The 24,216-nt window shown below is 41.3% G+C and overlaps 1 protein-coding gene across 1 annotated transcript; it reads left to right on the top strand.

Moving 5' to 3' along the window:
- The first annotated feature begins 5,538 nt into the window (after positions 1 to 5,538).
- On the top strand, positions 5,539 to 19,155 carry LOC143537456 (uncharacterized). The gene is made up of 2 exons (XM_077031227.1): positions 5,539 to 5,566; positions 18,677 to 19,155. The coding sequence occupies exons 1-2, from the start codon at positions 5,539 to 5,541 to the stop codon at positions 19,009 to 19,011; spliced, it is 363 nt and encodes a 120-aa protein (XP_076887342.1). The 3' UTR covers positions 19,012 to 19,155.
- The last annotated feature ends 5,061 nt before the right edge of the window (positions 19,156 to 24,216 follow it).

Genomic DNA, 24,216 nt, shown 5'->3' with positions numbered 1-24,216 from the left:
AACATTGACTGAATACACGACGTCAAAACGGGAATCTCAAGTTTGATTATACGTTTTTTTTTATTTATTGTTGATTTGTTTTATACAAGATTTTTTGAAATTTTGTTGAACATTATTATTTTTTTTTTCAAAATTTAATTGGAGCTTTCAAAAGCTTTTGTTAATAATACCTCTTTTTTTTTTTTGTATGAAGATGGCAATTTGAATCTTTTATGATAATGCCCCTATAATCTGTTTGGATGTGTTCAATAAGATTTTTTTTTATGGTAAATTAGAATTTTAATATTTATCTGCTAAAATTACATCAAAGTCCATTTCAGATACAGGTTTGACTTTGGAATTCAAACAACTATCAAGATGTATTGAATTCTAGATCCAGTTGGAAAACAAAAGGTTAGGTCGGAATTATGAATTTGTTAATGTGTGTAGATTTTGAAAGTTATGAAGTTTAAAATTTTAACTGATTGTAACTTGGCTGCTATGTGTATTATTTGAATTTGTTTCTGTCAACATCTTTCTATGATTGTTATTAATTTTTTTTTTTATAATTTCTGCTGTCAAGCTATTAAATTTACTAGCATAGATAATGAATACCGCTAATACTGATTGTTTATGCTAAGATTATTTCAAAATTCATGCAAGGCCAAATGACTAATTAGTTATGTTTTGGACATTAACATTTTTATTTCTTGATTTAAAATTGTCAATATTATTCATCCGTATTTTTTTAAATTCCATTACGGCAGTGGTGGTGCTTTATAGTTTATACTTTATAATGCAGACGAGGGGAAGAAGCATGATCAAGAAATTGAAAGCATAACGGACTTTGGCTACAAATTCTAATAAGGTATGTTATGCATCATGTGTAAAATGAACCTTTATTAAAACAACCCGTTTAGATCCGAGCTCGGCATGACCCGGAAGTATTTTGGTCAGACTCCAACCTTTTTTGTAATGAGTATTGATTAGCAAAAAAATTATTCATTTTAAGTAGGATTCTATTCTCTCTAAATTGTGATCATATTTTTGAATTAATATTCTTTGTTTCTAATAAGGAAAATGAGTGTTGTTTTGTTTACTTGATGTTTTTATTGCCGAGAGGGAAAATAACTTCTTTGCATCATGTGTAAAATGAGTTCTTTAAGAAAAAAATTCTTGATTTGTGATTATTTATATTATTCTTTTGCGCAATATAAATCTTGGTCTGCAAAGCAAATCAGATTATTGGTTTACAATTTGTTGGTCCCATTTTTTGTTTCTCTTAAAGTTATAGTAACATTTTCTCTTCTCATATCTTATAAATAATACACATATAAGAATGCTTTCTAAAAAGGGAAAATGAAGCAGTCAAGTATATAGAGGTCCAATTTTCACTTTGAAATCACAAGTTGTGGTCCAGCTTTCCAAATGACAAGTTTTTCCTATGGATTAAAACATGCTTTCTCATTTTAGTTGGTCTTTAAATAGGTAATGGCAACAACCACTTAACACACCAAAACAGATTAACAGTAGCTTTAAATTGCTCTTTATATGGATAGTAGGCATGTAAACCAACCGAATGTTCAGTGAACTATTTGTGAACTGTTCGGCAGAAAGTTCGTTTATGATCGTTTACTTAATAAACGAACAAACATGAACAAAAAACTTGTGTTCATTGCATTAATCGAACGAAGATGAAAACTTTTTTCATTTGTTCATTTATGTTCGTAAAAGTTCGTTTATGTTCTTTCATTTGTGCTAATTTATGCCCTCTTATTTATGTTCGTTTACGTATTAATAAAAAAAATACATATTGTCTGGATGAGTTATCTACTTAATGATTTTATATTTGTTTGTTTGTGTTCATTTATGTTCGAATATGTTTGTTTGTGTTCGTCAACAAACTTGACCTCTCAGGTAGTTTGACTTTTGTGTTATATTTTAACCAAAGTTGGAAGATCAAGCTAATAATGGGCTTGGAAATTCATAAGAGGAATGCATTACAGACAAACCTAATACTACCATACATTGCTTTTGTCAGGTAATTTTTTTTTCCATAGGTAGATAATTTACTTATACCTATACTTATACGCACATGAATGGTCATATGAAATATGAAATTGGTATCGAGACACTTCTTCAGGTTAAATTATGATTAACATTATATAAATGGCTATGATTTAGTTGGAGTCCTTAATGTTTTCCAACTTTGATTATCTGTTTAGCTGTTTGTATAGGGGAATTGCAAATTCAATTGCTGATGATCAATTTACAAAATTTTAGTCTTATAACAGATTTAAAAATGAATCGGTTTTTAAATTTATTTTCTTTCGTATGGTGTTCTTCTTTCTTCAACTTTCCATTCATGTTTGCTAATTACCATGATTCAATTGCAGTCATTAATTAATGTTTGCTAATTTCATTATCTATTTTACTGTTTGTAATTGATTTTCAATTTGGAATTACTACGTGTTGCTGCTATGTTAGTGTTTACAATTTAAATTTTGAACATAATATTTATATCTTGCTTACTTTTATGTTTATATAAATCATTATCCTACAGATTTAACTTCTACTAAACAATGTTTTCATTGTTAATCTGTATTTTATGTCAACAATTCATTTTTATTGAGGTCAACATACTTTGTCACCTACATTAATCAGCAAAAGTCAGATACTTTTTTCACGTCTATCAAATATTTAGAAATGTTAAGTTTTTTTAATCCTTGATTTTTCTATCTATACTTTCAATTATATAACTTTGCCATTATTATGAAATTCTATGATGACTTTAGCTCTGTTTAAATTTTCTTTTTTTGCAAGGTTACACAAGAACCAAATTATCATCTCATTGAATATGTAAAGAAGGCAAAAATGTAGGTACTTTGTTGGTTTCACAAGTTGATCATTGAAAGAAATCGCTAGCATTGGTGTTTAGAAGGGATGTGGATGTGAAAAGTTTGTTTTGGTAATTGTGGAAACAAATTTCAATGGTTTATTTGGATGTTTAGATGTTTTGTATTGATACACGTTGCACTTTGTTGTGCTGAATGTTGGTTTGGTTTGGTTTGGTTTTAAATGCTTTTATGTTAATCGATTTGGTATTTTAGCTTTTCATTACGAATGAGTTATTTTTTTTTAATCTAGCTTCTCATAACCTAAATCGTCAATTTATGAAATTTTCTTTCTCAGCCCGTATGTCACACGGGTATATAGCCTAGTAAGATATAAAAAAAATACACATCACATTGTGGTTAGGGAAGCAAACGAGCCGAGTCGAACGAGCTTGTTTTTGACTTACGAGAGATCGAGCCGAGTCGAACAAGCTTGTCCCTTTATATCTCAACTCGATTTTTTCAATTTTTCACTTCAGCTCCTTCTCATAAGCTACAAGTTAGGGTTCACTCGCAACTTTCAAGTTCCGCATCTTTAGTTCTTTAAGTTCCGGTTTTGACAAATTATACCTTTATAGTTATTATGAAATACAAAAACAACCAAAGTTAATTAATAATTAGTTTTACACAATTAAATTGGGTTAAATATTAACACTTTTTTAAAAAATATATAAAAAAAACTCATCATTCTCACATAAAGCATTTTCTGATAACTTCTTTTAAACAAGTATATGAAGATAATAAAATGAGACAAGTAAAGCGTGAGGTGATGGATCATCAAATTGAAATTGTAAGCTGGCGAATCGAAGATGTACAATTAGAATAAGATTATGGGATTGAAAACTTATACATGAATAGAGAATGGATAGAAGACTTATAGGACTACCCAACGTTGGGGCATTTAAGTGCACTTAGCTGAGGTGGTAGACGCATGCCAGGAGTATAGCATTGGGGCTACATGTATTTGGATGAGATGCACATCACCACAAACGCCCTAAATGCATCTATGGTGGGTCACAATGTATATAAAGTATACCTTTTTTTATTTAATCAAACCTTTTCATAGTTTTGTTAAAATAACTAAGTTTAATAAATAATAAGTAATTAAGAGTTTTAACCCAAAAATTAAAATAATAAATCACATGAATAAAATGGCTTAAATAAATAATAACTTATTACAAAATTAAGTAAAATTCAAATATTGTGCTTATGAAATTTTGATTGAACACTTATTATTACTACATAATAAAGCCTTATTTTTTAAGCTTTCTTCCTTTTTGATCTCGTGACAACATTTCGTTATTTTTTCAAGCCAACAATCATTTGTTTGGGCCTATTTTTGCTATACACAAAACCTTTAATCATAACTAAAACAGTTGGATTTGAAAGTTACTTTTTTGTATATTTAAAAAGGCTAAAAATTGGGAGGATGGGTTTTGCTGATGTGGGACTCATCATTTTTAGAGTTCCTTTTTGCCTGTTTCTCTTGTTTGATCAAATTTTGGTTGTGGATGATTTTAATACTTAATAAATCATTCTAATTCGTTACAATCTTGTTTATGTCACCTTAATATTTGTATCAATATCAAGAGGATCGCTCAACCTTTTTAGGAACAAAAATTGGGATTTATAAGTCCCAACCGGGGTTGTTTTTGGAAAAAGAAAATATTATTCTCTTAAAGTTTTAACACGTGTGACCACTATGCCACGCATTTATGCATACGAATTCTGAAAAGGCACATAATCACACATATTTGTGTTGGAGTGAGTCTCGTTACACCAAGTTAGAGAGACGGACCATGACTCACTCCTTCGGGATAGCGGATGTATAGCCGTCACAATCAACGGTTGCATGATTATTGGTTATTTGATGGGGAAAATCGACTAATGTTGTTGGTAGTGTGGTAGAAGCAATTTCAACAGAAAGATCCGGGATATTGGAAGTTGAGTAAGTTGTGACAGGGGTTGAAGAATCACACGTAACTAAACCCTAAAACAGTTGAAGACGCCTTAAAAATACAGTTACCACGAGTTATCTTATTGTTTTATACAATAAAATAGTCGCTAGTGTAAAAATTGTTTTGACTTTATGCATAATAGTTGTAATGACAACAATCAATTAGGATCATATTTTAATCAAATTAGTTACTAAGACTAAGCTTATTATACATAAAAATATATTTAATTTCAAAATTAAAAGTATATCCGGGTTATTCGGGTTGATCCGAAACTTACAAATCAAACCCGAGAACCAACCCAAATTATTTCGGTTCGGGTTCGGGTTAGTCTTTTCTCGGGTTCGGGTTTTTCGGGTCGGGTTAGTTCGGGTTCGGGTACGTGTTTTCTCGGGCTGGGTTTCGGGTAAAAGTGACAGCCCTAGATATGACCGGAGACCATGGGCATTAAAGTGAAAATTTGGCTAGAGACGATAAGGTCTCAAGTTCTAATCCGATTCCAACCGGAGTTTTAGTGTAGTTTGTCTTTGGGCGACGGGTTTTCCCCATAACAGAAGATGGTGGGTTGGGACACTCAGCGTTGTCTGCAATCGCGAACGTATTGAGTCGATCATCTTTAATAACCATTAGGTTATCTTGAATAGTTAAGCTTTATTTGTTGATCGTGAAGGGAAAAAAAAGGACACTATGAAGACAACAAGAATATAGACATGGACAGAGAGAACATGGAGAACCAATGTATGTGGTTATTGAAGAAACACTAAGTGACCCCGGGCAGATTATGGATAATCTGGGGGCTAGATAATGTTTCCCACGAAGGTTAGGTCCAGCAGAGTAAGTTGTACTTTAGGGAACCTGCAAAACAGACACCGTAAGCTCGTCACTGAGAAGGGGGGGGTTCCTCCTTGTGACCACCCTCCGGCGTGAGAATCAGTCTATATTGCTCTTTGAATATAAAAGTATATGAATACTATTAGAGCAATTATCAAGTAAGTTATACGAGATAGTAGATGATCTTACCATTCCAAGATATTGGAGTATTTATAGCCGAAGGTAGGTTTTCTAGAAGGTACAGCCGGCTGAATAGTATTCCTGTTCAACCAACAGTGGATTACGCACAGGCCATACTGGTTGGTGGGTAGGTTACAGCCAACAGTAATAAAGTCGGCTGCACTATTCCACCAACTGTAGACCATGCACGTCCCCCTGACTGTGGATTGTACGCAGGCCATGCTGGTTGGTGAATAGGTTACGGCCAACAGTAATACTATTCCACCAACTGTAGGCTGCGCCTGCTCCACAGTGAGGGTTGGTGAGTAGGCAGCGGCTAATAGTGACAAACAGTACTAGAGGGTGCTCCTCCTCGCACTGTTGTCGGTGAGCTGTCACCCTGTGATTGGCTCATGGGCTGTTCTGGTCAGATCGTCTGTCCTATCCATACCTTGGTAGGTATGGTACAAAAGATCTTTCAGAATCAGACTGGCTCATTTGGGCGGGATTGTTCCCGCCTTGCTCATGCCTTCATGTGACTGCTGAAGTAGCTAGTCTTGTACGTGTAGCCCTGCTGTCTGCGGGTAGCCTTCCCTGATGGCTTGTATCCGCAACTGCGGGAACAGGCGGGGTACTTCACCATTGGGAGGCTTTCCCTGCGTGTACAGCTTGCGTACTGCGCGTAAGATTCTATGAGCATGGTGGGTCCTGCGGGAGCAGATGGCCTTTGCGCAGACAACCCTGTTCAAGGTGAGTCTTGCGGGACCAACTGGTCTCTGCTGGGACCTACCTCTTCAAGTCCCCCCAGTCCAATGTTCTTCTCATGCGTGTTTAATAAAGTGAGGTGAACTTTTGGACTTAAGCAAAGGGTTTTGAAAAGGGTTTTGTAAGGTTTTCCATGGGAAGTCCTTGTCACTTGCAGAAATGCCCGAGTTTTCTGCTTGGTCTTTGGGTATGATGCGGGTAGGTCTGTAACCTCCTCGCAAGTCAGGAGCATTGAGTCCCAGTTGTATGTATTTTCCATGAGGTTTTGGTAGTTTCGAACATAGTGATCAATTATGTTAAGACCACCAATTCCATCTTGGAGCTTCAAACAACGTAGTTCTCGACGCTCCCGCTATGCGGGGATGTTATTTCCGTTTCCGCAAGCATTGCCCAGAAGATCCTTCTTGGTTTCAATTCCCAGCGGAGCGCTAGGTATGTGAAGGGTTTTGCCTTAACACTGTACCTGCGCTCGTCTTACGGTTACTTTACTTCCAAGGTATTCCTGGCGTTAATTCCCTGCGGGTGCTAGGTATGTGAAGGATTTCGCCTTAACACTGTACCCGCATCCGTCTTACGGTTACTTGTTTGCCAAGGTAAGGGGGGATTTTCCCGCTTACTTTTTAATATTTTCGAATTTTGAATTTTGAAATTCGAAGAGTTGGTGAAAAGATAAGAACAGTCCAAACCTCTGAAACGTCGCGCGACAGTTTCTTCTGACTGTGTCAGGACGTGCAGGAAGTTATGGTGACGTGACAGAACATGGTCATTCCAGTCTATTTTTCAGGCGCGTGGGCGTGATTTTTCTGGCGCGTGGCCGCGAAATTACTGGCACACGTCCTTTCAACAGCTGTTGCCAGCCTGCTTTTTGCCACGTGTCATAGTTTCATTGCACCTTTGATTTCTCTCTCCTCCGTATTAAATTCACCGCATTAATTGCGATTACTATATAAAGGGGAAGAGAGTTATCTGTAATTCACACTTTCACCTTTCTTCTTCTTCTCAAGTAATTTCCGGCAAATTTTTCTGTTCAGTAAAGCCTTACTCTGAAATCTTTTTCTTTTTTCCACCATGTCTTCTCATGATACTGATGATCAGAAGACTGCTGGCGAATGCCAGTGTTCTCTTCCTGTCGATCTGTACCAGTATATCGTCAGGAAGTTCATGCTCGAGTCTCTCGAGCCTGAGTTTCCTGAACCCCACCATACTGTGTACGATGCCCCTAGTGGCAAGATCGGGGTTTATGCTGCATTCTTTGTCTACGGAAACCTTAGGTTTCCGTTGACAAAGTTTGTGTACCGTGTCCTGGAGAGGCACGGTGTGCACCTGACAGAGGTGCACCCCATGGCCATTGCCAAGGTCCGGCACTTTGAGTGGGTGTGCCGGATACTGGGCCTTGAGCCCTTTGTTGACCGTCTGATGACCTTCTACACTTGGAGGTGCATCCAGGGGTGGTACACTCTTACAACCCGTATAAAGGGTTTAAAGATTTGTACCACCGAGCGGAGTCTTCGCTCATGGAGAAGAGAGTTCTTCTTCATATCCGCTCGCGCCGTCCCCATCGCCATGAAGTTTAAGAATGGCCAGGCGCTTCCGAACCTTCCCGCCCTTAACTACGAGGAGGCGGAATGGTTTTCGAAGATATCCCGGGTCCAGTCCCCGGTTTTCCGTTTTCCGGAGTCGGCGATGGTGATGCTGGGGATGAGCCGGGTGTGGAAGGCGGCGAATGCGGATAAGGTTCCGATCGTCCTTGAATATGGTTCGAACTCTACCCCTTATGGTATGTCTTGTTTCTTTTTTGCTGGCTACGATTTTTTCTAACTTTCTTGTTGATTTCAGAGGGTAACGATCTTCAGTCGCTCCTGAATCCGCGGGAGGAAGATGGTCCTGCGCGGATGGGTACTCGTGCTCTGGACGAGAACGAGTTGCCCATCCTCGAGCAGACTGCGGGTCGGTTTGTGGAGGTTTACCCGCCAGGCCAAGAGATCCTGAGCCACCGTCGGCCAGGTAAGCCTATCTTCTACCCTGAACCTCTCAAAGCTGTGCCTGCTGCTGGAGTTCATGACATTTCTTCTTCTGAGGAATCCGCAGAAGGTCCTCCACTGGTGCGGAAGAGAAAGGCTGCCGTCGCGAAGGGCAAGGAGAAGGTGGCCTCTACGGCCGACCCGGTAGTCCTATCTGACTCGGAGTCAGATAATGCAGAGGTGGCGGGGAAGCCCGGTGGTGAAGAGACCACCGCTCCGGAGGCTGCAGGTGTCACCTCCGAGGAGGCAGCGGCAACGACGGTTACCGGTGGCAAGAGGCCGGCTCCATCGGGTTCGCCCCCGCTCGTCCGTGCGTTCAAGCTCAAGAAACCCCGTAAGTACCCCCATAATTCTTGTCTAGATTTGTTGTTTAAAATAAATTTTTCTAACACTTTTGCTTGTGTAGGTGTGGATGTTGACGCATTCCAGGGTGGAGTTGGAGCAAGTATTCCCCCGCCAATGACGGTAGGCTCGGTCAGCCTTCCCGAGGCATCGACCCAGGCGTCTACGCCTGCTTCCGCTGGTTCCAGCCTTCCTGAGGCTGTTCCAGCTGAGAAGGTGTCTCCGCCGGCCGTGAGTGCAATTTTTACAGCATCTTTCACGGAGCCGGCGGTTACTGTTGCTGAGGAGGTGGCGCCAACCATGGCTACCACAGCGGCTGCCACTATACCTGCGCCACCGGCACCGACGGCCGGACCTTCAGGTATGCGCCAGGCTTCCCGCCGATCTATGCCACCTTCCCGTCTGCCTGACCTGTTGGATGGATTTCCTTTAGGTTCAGGTGATGGGTTTGGCGGCTATCGGCCTGTTATTGACCCTACAGGTACGTAGGGTTCTTTTTCCTTTACATATTTTTATCATCTTTTCCTAACTGCCTTTGTTTCTTTTGCAGTGTCGGATTCCAATGAAGTGTATGTTCCAAGATGGAACATACGCCGAGGAACAACCCTTCGCACCCCTGTGGAGTGCGTGGACTGGGCTCGCCACGCTGCTCCTCATGGTGCGTTGGGGGAAGCCATGGCTAGCTACCAAGAGGGTAGGCTAACCAATGAGCTTCGGGTTCTCCAGGCCCGAACGCAGCCCCGCGTCGAGCTGCTTTGTCGTGAAAACGACAAGTTAAAAGCAGCTCGCGCCAAAGATATATCTGAAGCGCGGGCTCTTCGGGAGGAGAACCGGCAGTTGGCCGCTGCCGCAGCCGAGAAGGAGAAGGCATTCAAGGCCCTTGAGGTTGAAGTCCAGGCGCGACTCGAGGCCCGCTCCAAGGCTGCCCAAGCTGTGAATGAACAGCTTCGGCTGGCCAAGGAGACTGCGCGAAACTCAACTGAGAGGGCTGCCAAGGCTGAAGCTGTTGCTGAGCCACTTCGCGAAGAGAATGAGCAGCTTAAATGCAAATTAAAGGCTCTTCAGCATGCTCATGACGCCTTGGCAATGGAAGATGCCAAGAAGCTGCAGGAGATCCTTGACCAGAGGGGGGTGCTTGACCGTACTGAAAGGAAACTCAAAAGCGTCGAAGAAGCTGCCGCCAAGGAAGTTCAACTTGCCAACCTTGATAAAAGCGGAGCCGAACGTGCTTGTAAAGAAAGTCAAGCTACCCTCCAATGGTTGCTTCGAGAAGCGTTGCCTCAGGTATCCTCTTTTTCTTTACGCTTTCTGCTCGTAATTAGAAAATGTTCTAAGTATTCTTTTGTAGGTTGTGCGTCAGGTCCTCTCAGAGACCTCTTACGACGATGCAATGAGCGCAGCCCTCAACGCTTCTCATGAGGATGGGCAGAAGACTGGCTTCCTGCTTGGTCTAGGGTTTGCTGAGAGAGGCTTTCCGCCCTCCAACTTCCCTTTATTCAATGTTAATACTGAAGCTGCTTATGACCAAGCTGTGAATCAGTATGCTGCCTTCCCGCATCCAGTGGTGGAGAAGGTGAATGAAGTCGCTGCTGCTGATGATGGGCTAAACATCCTTAAGGCTTTCCTTGGGCAGCCGCGCTCTGATGGTGCTGGCCCAAGCGGAGGTGGCCCTGAAGCCTGATCCTGAAGATCCCTTCCCGCTGCTAGGATAGACTTAGCTTTGTATAGATTTCTTTTAGGCGGGTAGTTACCCAGCCCTTGTAATTGATTGTGAAATATTAATCTCTTTGCGTATAAGATTGTTATTTCCTTGGGTTCTTTGCTTTATAAACTTATGACTTGCATACTTAGTTTAAATTAGCAATTTCCCAAGTGCTTAGAATAAGAACCTTTGAACGTGGTTGATAATGGGTTAAAGTTTCGCCTCCTCCTGGGTAAAACCGTCACTTGCACTTGGTAGGATGGCTAATCTTTACCCTTTATCTGACCTGCGTGTAGGTTTTTCAAAATTTCTAAGGCATTAAGTTAAACCTTTGAACGTGGTTGATAATGGACTAAAGTTTTCGCTCCCTCTTTCGTGATTGTGCGGGTGTAACCGTCACTTGCACTTACTAGGATGGCTTTAACTTTAGACCTATATCTGACCTGCGTGTAGGTTTTTCTTGTCCTTTTTTTTTTTAGTGTTCATAAGTTAACCTTATAACGTGGTAGACGGTAAGTTAAGTTTGGCTTCCTTGTTCGTGATTGTGCGGGTAATACCGTCACTTGCACTTCCAAGGATGGCTAAACTTTACCTACATCTGACCTGCGTGTAGGTTTTCCTTAGGAACTTTAACATTTTGGCGTTGTGTTTATGCGGGTATTGCCGCCTTCCACACGCAACTACTTCTTCCCGTAAGGGAAGTTCATAGGTTACAAGCTATCAATACATCGTGAAAGGAGAATCATTTCCATTAGAAGTGGCTCTAGGCCTTTTCTTTACAAGTTGGAATTGATCTACATATAACATTTGCGTAATTGAGCTCCATTCCATGTTCTAGGGATGGGAGTGCCATCGAGCCTTTCGAGCCGGTACGCGCCCTTTCCCAGAACTTCTTTGATGATGTATGGCCCTTCCCAAATCGGGGCCAACTTTCCTGGGCGTTGTTGGTTCGAAGCCTCGTTGTTACGCAGTATGTAGTCTCCTTCCTTGAAGTTGCAGAGTTTTACCCGCGTGTTGTAGTACTTTTGCATTTGTCGTTTGTAGTTTTCTTCACGCACGGCGGCTAAGTCTCTGCGCTCTTCGGTTAGCATAAGGTCTAACCGTCTTTCCGCATCATTGTCTTCTGGTTGGATTAAGACCCTTGGTGAGGGTAAACCGATTTCGACTGGGATCATGGCTTCAGTGCCATAAGTGAGACTGAACGGGGTTTCTCCCGTACTGGTCTTCTTCAGCGTTCTGTTTGCCCAAAGGACGTGCGGAAGCTCGTCCACCCAGCCGGATCTGTGTTCCAAGAGTCTTTTCTTGATGCCTTCGACGATGCTCTTGTTTGCTCTTTCTACCTCACCGTTACCTTGCGGGTGTGCCACTGAGGTAAAGGTGTGGGTGATTTGAAGTTCTTTCAGCCACTGCTGTAGCTTCTTGTCAGCAAAGTTGGTGCCATTGTCGCTTACCAAATTCTGTGGAAGTCCAAAACGACAAATAATAAATTCCCAAATAAATTTTTTGATATGCTTTGCGGTTGTTTGGGCTAAAGGTTTCGCTTCTATCCATTTGGTGAAGTAGTCAATGGCCACCACTAGGAACTGAACATTCCCAGCTGCTGTTGGAAATGGGCCTGTCACGTCAATGGCCCACTTCTGAAATGGCCATGAGGAAGTGACAGGAACAAGTTCATTTTTCGGGCGATGCGTGTTGGGTGCGTAAAGCTGACAAGATCTGCATTTTCTGATGTATGCCAACGCGTCCATATGCATACCCGGCCAGAAGTATCCCGCGTTGTTTAGCTTGGCTACCACAGCGCGGGGGCCTGCGTGTACTCCACAGATGCCTTCGTGAACCTCCCTTAGGAGGTAGTCAGCATCTTGGTTGTCCACGCATCTTAACAATGGGCCAAGAAAGTTACGTCTGTAAAGGGTGTCATTGACCAGCTGATAATTCAGTGCTTTACAGCGTAGTTTTCTTGCCTGTGACTTCGACTCTGGTAACGTTCCTGCTTCAAGGTATTTTATTATTGGGGTCATCCATGTTTCTGTACCGGTTTGGATGACACAAATTTCCTTGTGCGGGACTGATGGTGTTTCGAGGAGTTCCACGCGGATGTCCTTACCCAAGTGGGTGAAGGCCAGTGATGCAAGCTTGCTTAACGCATCCGCAGATTTGTTTTCGCTGCGCTTGACATGTATCACTTTACAATTATTAAAATCGCGCATGATGGCTTTGGCCTGGGCAAGGTACAGGGCCATTGTGTCATTTACAGCCGTGTACGTCCCGTTTATTTGGTTTGCCACTAGCATGGAATCTACATGGGCTTCCAAATTTTTTACACCCATTTTACGCGCAATCCTCAATCCGGCCAGGAATGCTTCATATTCTGCTTCGTTATTCGTACTTGGGAAATCCAGCCGAATAGCATAAGTATATTCCTGGCCTGCTGGGTTTGTTAATTTTAACCCTGCGCCTGAACCCTCGTTACTAGCTGCTCCATCAGTATAGAGTCGCCAGACCTCATCGATTTCGTGTGTTGGGGAGGGTTGAACCTCCTCCTGGCACTCTTTCTCCCGCGCAGCGGGGACTTCGGCAATAAAATCAGCCAGGACCTGGCCTTTAATGGCTGGTCTCGGCTTGTATTGAATCGCATATTCTCCCAATTCAATTGCCCATTTGGTTACCGGAAATAACATCCCCGCATAGCGGGAGCGTCGAGAACTACGTTGTTTGAAGCTCCAAGATGGAATTGGTGGTCTTAACATAATTGATCACTATGTTCGAAGCTACCAAAACCTCATGGAAAATACATACAACTGGGACTCAATGCTCCTGACTTGCGAGGAGGTTACAGACCTACCCGCATCATACCCAAAGACCAAGCAGAAAACTCGGGCATTTCTGCAAGTGACAAGGACTTCCCATGGAAAACCTTACAAAACCCTTTTCAAAACCCTTTGCTTAAGTCCAAAAGTTCACCTCACTTTATTAAACACGCATGAGAAGAACATTGGACTGGGGGGACTTGAAGAGGTAGGTCCCAGCAGAGACCAGTTGGTCCCGCAAGACTCACCTTGAACAGGGTTGTCTGCGCAAAGGCCATCTGCTCCCGCAGGACCCACCATGCTCATAGAATCTTACGCGCAGTACGCAAGCTGTACACGCAGGGAAAGCCTCCCAATGGTGAAGTACCCCGCCTGTTCCCGCAGTTGCGGATACAAGCCATCAGGGAAGGCTACCCGCAGACAGCAGGGCTACACGTACAAGACTAGCTACTTCAGCAGTCACATGAAGGCATGAGCAAGGCGGGAACAATCCCGCCCAAATGAGCCAGTCTGATTCTGAAAGATCTTTTGTACCATACCTACCAAGGTATGGATAGGACAGACGATCTGACCAGAACAGCCCATGAGCCAATCACAGGGTGACAGCTCACCGACAACAGTGCGAGGAGGAGCACCCTCTAGTACTGTTTGTCACTATTAGCCGCTGCCTACTCACCAACCCTCACTGTGGAGCAGGCGCAGCCTACAGTTGGTGGAATAGTATTACTGTTGGCCGTAACCTATTCACCAACCAGCATGGCCTGCGTACAATCCACAGTCAGGGGGACGTGCATGGTCTACAGTTGGTGGAATAGTGCAGCCGACTTTATTACTGTTGGCTGTAACCTACCCACCAACCAGTATGGCCTGTGCGTAATCCACTGTTGGTTGAACAGGAATACTATTCAGCCGGCTGTACCTTCTAGAAAACCTACCTTCGGCTATAAATACTCCAATATCTTGGAATGGTAAGATCATCTACTATCTCGTATAACTTACTTGATAATTGCTCTAATAGTATTCATATACTTTTATATTCAAAGAGCAATATAGACTGATTCTCACGCCGGAGGGTGGTCACAAGGAGGAACCCCCCCCTTCTCAGTGACGAGCTTACGGTGTCTGTTTTGCAGGTTCCCTAAAGTACAACTTACTCTGCTGGACCTAACCTTCGTGGGAAACATTATCTAGCCCCCAGATTATCCATAATCTGCCCGGGGTCACTTAGTGTTTCTTCAGTTATATATCTAGGTTTTCAGACATGTAATAAATTAAACGTCATATAAACTACAAATAACAAAGTTTATTCTTTACACACTTATTTTCTATTGAGTAATTATGCTAAGGATAAATTGTACACGTGGCTTCACCAGAGTATACGAGGCGGTGGTCCACGGTGGCGCAAGACGTTCCAAGTCTACGTGGTAGGGTTCACCAATTATGTAAAGACAAAGACCATGCATTGCACAATTATTATCCGCACATGCAACTTAATTCTACAAACGGCTACACCCTTCAATTGTTAAATAATCAATATATAAAACTTTTTTTAAACCTAGACGTTAACAATTACTTAATTATTTTATACGAGTGTTTATTCTAAGTATTACGTTTTTTTTTCTTTTTTTTTTATTATTCGTTTCTAATATTTATATATATCTTTTTGAATTTTAATTTTATTTATTGTTAGAAAGTTAATAACATATTTAGGATTTGATGATGAAAGGTGATGGTCGGTTAATTTGTATATGTTTTAGTTCGTTTACTGTTTAGTTTTAACTGTATATTCTAGAACTATCGATACTTTATACGTGTATTATTGGATATCAGGTCACAGGTGTTAAAGTGCTCAATTTAGACCTGTTGTGACACGGAATGAAAACTTGGGATGTCCAGCACGCGAAACTAGACATATTATGATTTTTGCTGGTATCAAGTCCCATCGCGATACGCGATGGGCTTGGCTGAAGGCCCATCGTGTACCGCGATGGGTTAAAATTTACATGTTGACTTTCTGGTCCATCGCGATACGCGATGGACCAGTGAAGACCCAATCGCGTATCGCGATGGGGGGGGGGGTGCAGACGGGAAATTTAAGGTTAAATAATATTTTTCATTCTAAACAACCCTAACTCGGTTTTGACGAAGCAAAGGCGATTCCAGCAGTCTATAGAGGCGATTTTGACCATCATAGCTTGTGCCAAGACCTTCCGCATGATCCATATCCTCCGTATCGAAGATTTGATGATGTCAAGGCTCAGCTAATCTCCTAGAATCGCACCCGGGATGTATAGTTTGTAATCTTTACAGTTTTTCTCGAACACTTGTGTATAATTATTGATGATTTATATATGATTATTGATGTTTGGTAATTCTGTGTGTTCGGTCGGTTTAGGTTTACGTTAGTCTGAACGATTTGTTACCAGTTGCTAGATAATTAATCGTATAACTGTTTGGTTTGATTGAATACGATAAAACATACAATTGTCCTTAACTGAGTCACACTGGCAAAAACTGTTTGATAACCAGTGCCGTGTGTAAAGTAATTGTAGATGTCTAAGGTTTTGTCAGATTGATCAGTTTTTAGTTAATCGTTAATAATTAATCTGTTAGGTTGCATGAGATAACTATTGGTTGCTTACTTGAATTCCCGGGAGTGATTTGCTTTGTTAATTGCTTAATACTTGTTTACTTGTTCGTTGCTTAGTTCTCTAAATTTCAATTTAAATTGCTTGTGTGATCAACACTAAAAAAACCAGTTACTTCATAATAGTAAATCTGTACACGAATTACATTGACCACATACTCCTGGTGGATACGATACCTTACTTATCCTATCTAGGTAGTTTAATTAGGTTTTTGATTGACTCAAACGACGGTCATCAAAAGGCTTCCATGAATAAATGAAATGTTATACCCCGGTTTAAAAGCTATTTGAGTTTGATAAGACTCATGACCGATTTATTTTTTTTACTATAAAATTGTTTCTTAATTATAAATAATATTGTTTTTAAAATCGGATACTATTTTTTAGTATATTCCTCTTTTATAAGATTTTCATATAAATATTTAGTGAGATTAATTTTAACATTAATGAGATGTTATAACTTTTTTAAGGGTTATTGGGTTTAGTGAGACTCATACCTATGAACCCGGATCAAATGGAAGATAAACCTCCATTTACAATTAAGAGAATCTTGTAGCTTGAGAAAATTTAAGAAGATTACGTTTATATATATTTATTATGGTATTTCATTAATAGTATTTGAATCTAAAACACTTTTATGATGAAATATTTGTCATTTAATGTAACCTTTTTACAAACTTAATTTGCATATACACATATTGACATATAATGTACAATTTAATATTTTATTATACTAATTATAGTTGGTTTTAATAACTGGCATGTTGTGGAAGGTGGCATAATTATTTGAAAAAGAAGAAAAATACATAAATGAATGAACGGCTGTCAAGTGGAACTTTGGTTTAGAACCAAGTTTACAATCCACACTACCCCTCCTGGTCGTCTGAAACATATCAATCATTCAACAACGTATAGAATATATGTTATTCCCATGCCTTTAATTACTACAAAAACCATAATGTTGGGTTTTTAATAGGAAGAAAAGGATCTACACAACCAATTGCAAAACTAGTAGCGATGCTAAAGTGTAATGTTGAAACGGGGAGTGCGGATCAATGATAATAACTATTAGTGATGCTAATCGCGTGTGTTGATAGTGAATGTGTTGAATGTAAAGAATGCCCTTGCGTTGGTGGTTGGAGTTTGATTTATAGTCTATTTAGAGTCGACGGTGGTCTCTGCTTTAACTATTAACTGTTCATATTCTATTTTAATGTTGGAGGTGTTCCGCTTTTGTTAACAGTCGTGTACTTTATCATAACTCTATGTTGTCAGGCCCTTGGGACTTGCTTTCCGTCTAGAAAAGCTCCATATTCAATTTGTCATTTGAGAGAGGTCCGGTTTGTTTTGTGACTTTTTTCAGACTTGTCTTGGTCGAGCATGCTTTCAGATCCGTATCATGAGGCCAGGTTCTTGGGTGGCATTCGTCATCATGTAACATGGAATCATGTTGAGTGTTGACACTTAAGACGATATATGATTTGACATTTCGACTAGATGCAAACATAATAATCCGAAGTGAAATTTGTAAAGAATAAACTAATGTCACAGGCTAAGGGTCGTTATCCTTGTAGTTATATATTATTTGAGATCTAAATATCATTTTATTAAACTTACAATTATAAATACCCCTAGCTAGAGTTTTCGCTACACACTTCAAATCGATTGTGCACATAACATGAGATAAGTTGGCTATGAAGTATGTTGAAAATACTGATCGACATGACTTTTTTTCTTCTTCTTCATTTGACTATATTTCTCTAATCATTATCTATTTTCTTTGACAATAAGATGCATTCTTGTTTAAAAATGAAAAACCCTTAAAAGCGAAAGTTATACCATGGTTTTAAGCCATAAGTACAACCAATCCCGATCGTATCAAACATATCGTAACTACCTACACAATATGGTTAACTATACTCTCGAATCACTTTCATTTAGACCAACATGTTATCAGTCTGTCAGATTGAGCTAACATAAACTAACATTTTTTCTTTTTATCGCAAAACCTCCTTTCTTATTTATTCAGTATTCTAGCCCTCTTATATGTTTATTCCAGTCTCCGTATTTTATTAACTCTACAAATTTCCATATTTCCATATTATATTTTAAGTTATTTTTAACGATATTCAGTTTCTTACAACAAATCCGACCCGTTAACAAAGTTTTCAATTAAATAAATTTCCCAATAACAAAAAATCTTTAACAAAACTATGAGATTAACATAAACTTTATAAATAATAATAACTAGATTTTTACGCGCTGGTTAGTAAAATCGGACGGTGGTAGTACCTAAACGTTGCAGATCCCAAACGTTGAGCGGGTAAATAGACTCGAATTCGGTCGATTTCGGTGACGTGTGTTAATGACTGTAACTAAAACCAAATATAAAACAAAAAAAATATAAAACTTGAGGTGAACCGACGGGGTGACGTCGGTTGGTAAAAATAGAGCGTTGGTAAAACCCGACCGTTGTTGATCCGGAATCTAAAACAAAAAAACGACAAGAAAATTTGACGTCCGGTCGGTTACGCTACGTTCGTTACGACCGTTGTCGATCCCGAAACTAAGACAAAAAAATTGACGAGTCGGGTCGGTTCGAGGTGCACTTGGATCAAGCTTGTAACTCCAAGTTTGAGAATGAGTTGCACTATGATGTCAATGTTTCGGGTACGTTGAGCTACGGAATGATTAATGGGGTTTCGGGTATTTCGGCTCAAGATTTGTTTATGTGGTTTTCGGTTAAGGAGATCCGGGTCGATGTCCCGAGTTCCGGGTTGATTTATTTTGATGTGGGTGTGGTTCATAAGCAGTATTCTTTGGCTTCGTTTGATACACCCAGGGAGTGTTTGGCTAGTTCAACTGTGGTGGTGAATGATAATAAGGTAATAAAATTTGATTTTTAGCGTTGACTTTTTTTTTAATTTGGGTTTTTTGGTGGTGGGTTAATGAAAGATTGGGTTTTGGGATGTGGGTTTGTGAGTTTTTGATTAACGATTGGAATTTGAAAGTACCCTTTTGATTTTCTTGATCATAGTTGATAAGATAAAGATGTGATTTTTAGCGTTGACTTTTTTTAAGTTTTGGGTTTTTGGTTGTGGCTTTTGATTGGATGTTAAAAGATCGGATTTTGGGATATGAGTTTGTGAGTTTTTGGTTAAAGATTGGATTTTGAAAGTATCCCTTTGATTTTCTTGATTAGAATTGATAAGGTAAAGAATGATCTGGATTGTTGACGTTTTTCGGATTTTATGTTTTCGTTGTTGGGTTTTTTGATTGGAAGCTGAAAGTTTGGATTTTGGAATCTGGGTTGTGATGTGTGATTGATTTTGAAAATGGGGTTTGAATCTTTTATTAAAGATTTGATTTTTAAAGTACTCTTTTGATTTTCTTGATTATAATCGATGTTGAAACTTGGTATATTTGGTTTTGATATCTGGGTTGTGATATTTGATCAATTTTTGAAAATGGGTTATTAATTTTGTAGTATGCTTTTGATTTTCTTGATTATAATCGATGTTGAAACTTGGTATATTTGGTTTTGATATCTGGATTGTGATATTTAATCAATTTTTGAAAATGGGTTATTAATTTTGTTGTATGTTTTTGATTTTCTTGATTATAATTGATATTAAACCTTGAAGAATTTCTAATATTGTGCTGATATGCAGAAAATATAAAGAAAATTCGGACACCATGAAAAACATTTGATGGCGGATTTATGAATTTGAAGTTGTGGGTACATAAAGATTCATCAAAATGGCACAATATCTCAATCAAGTTATGGGTATTTCCATTCCTTGTATGTATATGTGATTGTATATGTATATGAATTTTTAGAGTCTGAAAAGGGTCTCGGATTATCATTTGATCGAAATAAACGATGAAATGAAGAACACAATGCAGAAGAAATTAAATTAAACGAATATCTGTTGAAGCAATGATCATAGGTTTAGTTGATGAATCATGATCAAGAACATAGAATCATTGGCTCATGGGTGAATTCTGTTTTTGTAATATCAAGCATTAATAAGAAATACTTTGGATATTTGTGTAGTTTACACTTTTGACATTTATACATGTTTGTTAGGTTTGTTCTTGTGATTTATGTGGTGAAGAGGTAGGTCCCAGCAGAGCCCAGTTGGACCCGAAAGACTCACCTTGAAGAGGGACGTCTGCGCAACGACCAACTGCTTCCGCAGGACCCACCATGCTCAGAGAAAACCTTACGCGCAGTACGCCAGCTGTTCCCGCAGGGAAAGCCTTCCAATGGTAAAGTACCCCGCTTGTTCCCGCAGTTGCGGATACAAGCCATCAGGGAAGGCTACCCGCACTGATAGCAAGGCTACACGCACAAGGCACTAACTCGATACTTCAGTAATGTCACCTGAAGGAATGAGCAAGGCGGGAATACTCCCGCCCAAATGAGCCAGTCCATATGCTTCTGGAAGATCTTTTGTACTATACCTGCCAAGGTATAGGCAAACAGACGATCTGACCAAAACAGCCCATGAACCAATCACAGGGTGACAGCTCACCGACAACAGTACGAGGAGGAGCACTCTCTAGTACTGTTTGTCACTATTAGCCGCTGCCTACTCACCAACCTGTCATAGCACGTGCATAGCCTGCAGTTGGTGGAAAAGGAATAGTACACAGCCGGCCTTGTCACTATCGGCTGCAGCCTATCCACCAACCAGCATGGCTTGTGCGTAGCCCACTGTTGGTAGAACAGGAATACTATTCAGCCGGCTGTACCTTCTTGGAAACCTACCTTCGGCTATAAATACTCCAACACCTTGGAATGGTAAGGACATCATCTGATATCTCATTATCTTATCTTCTCTAGCAATCTCTTAATATACACTTATATTCAGAGCAATCTAGTCTGATTCTCACGCCGGAGGGTGGTCACAAGGAGGAACCCCCCATTCTCAGTGACGAGCTTACGGTGTCTGTTTTGCAGGTCACCTGAAGAACAACTTTCTTTGCTGGACCTCATCCTCGTGGGAAACATTACTTAACCCCCAAATTATCTGTAATCTGCCCGGGGTCGATTAGTGTTTCTTCATTGGCGCCATCCGTGCATAAAAGCTAGAACTAATTCTTAGTTTTTTCAAAATTTCTGAAGAAATGGTTAACGTTACTCCGGTCCCAAGGCCAGTAAGTGACCAAGAAATCCCGGTGACCACAACCCCAGCAACTGGGGGGAACACCGGCGGTTATACAAATTTTACGAACACTACCCCGGTTACCCAAGCCGGGACAAGTGCAGTAAACAATATTTCACTGGGGTTCACTGATGCCCAGTTGGAAAAACAGACGAGGGTCCCTCGCCAAACACTCGATCAAGTTAAGGCGTGGGCCGAAGCACGGCAGAAAGAGTTCCAAGCTGAGTTGGATGAACGCTTGCGTTCACTTTAACAGGCTGACGAATTCGGCAGTACTCGCCAACATCTCAACATGAATAGTGAGTGCGAGTACTCGGACGATGAGCGGGAAGAATCCGATACCGACGCAAACCCTCGCCATAAGGCAAAAGGGAAGCGTAAGGAAACGGACTTCCAACCGACAAGGAATTTTGGAGAAACCTTTAAACCAACAAACGCGGGGAGAAACCCACGTGACTTCTCCAAAACCTTTAGACCAACTGCTGCAAATGCAGGAAAGTCCAAGTTTGCAAGGGACATTGCGGAAGCAATCGCCCCGAGAAGTGCCAAACAAATGTCCAACATCGGCACTTATGATGGTCTATCCGACCCAGACGACCACTTGAACAGATTCATTGCGGGGGCAACCGTCAGTAACTGGACGGAACCCACGTGGTGTTATATGTTCCAGATGACTCTGGTTGGAGCGGCCAGGACATGGTTCGATCGTTTATCGGTCCACTACATCTATGATTGGGCGGACTTTCAGAACAAGTTCAGCCAACACTTCAGCCAACAGAGGAAATATACTGAAGAACAGTGGACGATCCTCAACTGCGTTAGAAAGGAGGATGAATCTTTACTAGACTTCATCACTCGCTTCAACTCCAAAAAGCTGAGTCTGGGTAACATAAGTGAAGATCTTGTTCGCCGCCGCTTTCATCCAGGGCGTCGAATACCCAGAGCTTATCCGCACATTGACGGGTAAGGACGGCATGCCATCCACATGGGATGCCATCATGACGGCGGCCAAGCGCTTTGCCGAGACGGAGAAGCAACTGGGAAGGGATCTTCCCCAGAGTACACACCTCTACAAGCAAAGGACTAGAGAAAACAATGTTCGGATCGCCCGGCAGAACAAAAAGAGGAAGCTAGGTATTTGGCAGTCAATGGTAAACTTTGACACCTCATCCAGCTCTCGCCCTCTTGTTGGCGGAAGGGATAACACACACCCTTCAAGCCGAAAACACCGGTGGACGCCACTCACCAAAAGCGTCACGGAGATATTTGCCACCGAAAAACTACCATGGACAAAAGCTCCAATGATCCGGCAGCGACCTAATGCGGATCAAAGCAAATCCTGTGACTTCCACGGGACAAAAGGGCATAGTACGGAGGAGTGTACATCCTTGAAGGATATTGTTGAAACATTCGTCAAGGATGGAAGATTTGCACACCTTGTGGCATCAATCAAGAAGGGAGGAAGGAATGATAACCGGTACAGAGGCAACGGACGAAAGCCCGTTGACATCAGCATCAACATGGTTCATGGCAACATCAGAGGAAGAAAAAGGCGAGCGATAGAACCATGCGCGTGGAAGGAAGCTGAGGTGCGCTTCCCGCGAGTGCCAGGAGGACCCAGCAAAGAAGGCCCTATCGTCATCAAAAGCCAGCTGGGGCACTACATCACTTCTCGCACTCTTCCTGACAACGGCGCCTCGTCAACGGTGATGTACAGGCAGTTCTTCAACAAGCTAGATGACGAAGACAAGGAACGCCTGGAAACGATCTACGCCTCGATGGAAGGGTTCGACGGCAGCACAAACACCCCCCTGGGTATCCTATCTTTCCCCGTCACTCTTACGGACGGGAATCACTCACGCACAGAAGACGTGGATTTTGTCGTGATGAGGAAGCCACACCACACATACGACATTCTCTTCGGAAGAGACGGGATGGCAAGATTCAACGCCGTGGTATCCTCAGTCCACGGCATGATGGGATGGCCAACAGCTGAGGGTGTAGCGATGATCACCGGCATTCCCCAGGTATGCATCGCATCTGTCTCATCTAAACCCAAACCAAAGATGGCTAAACCAACCATCACCGAACCGGAAAGATGGGCCTTCAACGGCAAATACCCTGACCAGGCCGTTACCATTGGCCCAACAGTTGTTGATCCCACACGCACCTTACTCAAACGCTTACTACAGAAAAACGCTGACATCTTCGCGTGGACACCAGCTGACATGACTGGTGTACCCCGAAGTAAGGCAGAGCATAAGCTCAAGTGCGATCCGGCTGTTACGCCAGTCGTACAAAAGCGCAGAGTAATGGGGCCAGAACAAATTAACGCGTGTAGAACCCAAGTCAAGGAACTCCTTGACGCAGGCATCGTACGCGTTAGCAGATATCAAACATGGGTTGCAAATCCCGTTATGGTACCGAAGAATAACAAACAATGGCGCATGTACATAGATTTCAAGGACTTAAACAAAGCATGCCCCAAAGATTGTTATCCGTTACCCGAAATTGATCTTAAGGTGGATTCGTTAGCACCGTTTCGCCTTAAATGCTTCCTGGATGCGTATAAGGGGTACCATCAAATCCACATGGCCGTTGATGATCAGGACAAAACCGCTTTTCGGACGCCCGATGGCACATTTTGTTACCAAATGATGCCATTTGGACTTAAGAATGCCGGGTCCACATACCAACGCCTGATGGACAACCAGTTTCATGCCCAAATTGGGAGGAACTTGGAAGTCTACATGGATGACTTGGTCATCAAAAGCCCTGACGCAGAAGCGATGTTGAAAGACATCGAAGAAACTTTCAACACGCTCAGGAAGATAAACATGAAGCTCAACTCGAGCAAGTGTTCCTTTGGAATGGAAGAAGGGAAGTTCTTGGGGGTCATCGTTACTAAAGATGGCTTCAGAGCGAACCCTGAAAAGGTCG

This window comes from Bidens hawaiensis, unplaced genomic scaffold, assembly GCF_021521415.1.
Source record: "Bidens hawaiensis isolate Kalapana, Puna unplaced genomic scaffold, B.hawaiensis_p1.1 tig00011192_1, whole genome shotgun sequence".
Taxonomy (NCBI): Eukaryota; Viridiplantae; Streptophyta; class Magnoliopsida; order Asterales; family Asteraceae; genus Bidens; species Bidens hawaiensis.
Note: the sequence above shows the minus strand (reverse complement) of the source record. Positions and strands in the feature narration are given on the sequence as shown.

Excerpts from the sequence above, each read along its gene's own strand:
- LOC143537456 (XM_077031227.1), top strand. The coding sequence starts at position 5,539 with ATGGACAGAGAGAACATGGAGAACCAAT. Across the intron at positions 5,567-18,676 it reads AGAGAACATGGAGAACCAAT|ACAAAAAAATTGACGAGTCG; the intron begins GTATGTGGTTAT and ends CCCGAAACTAAG.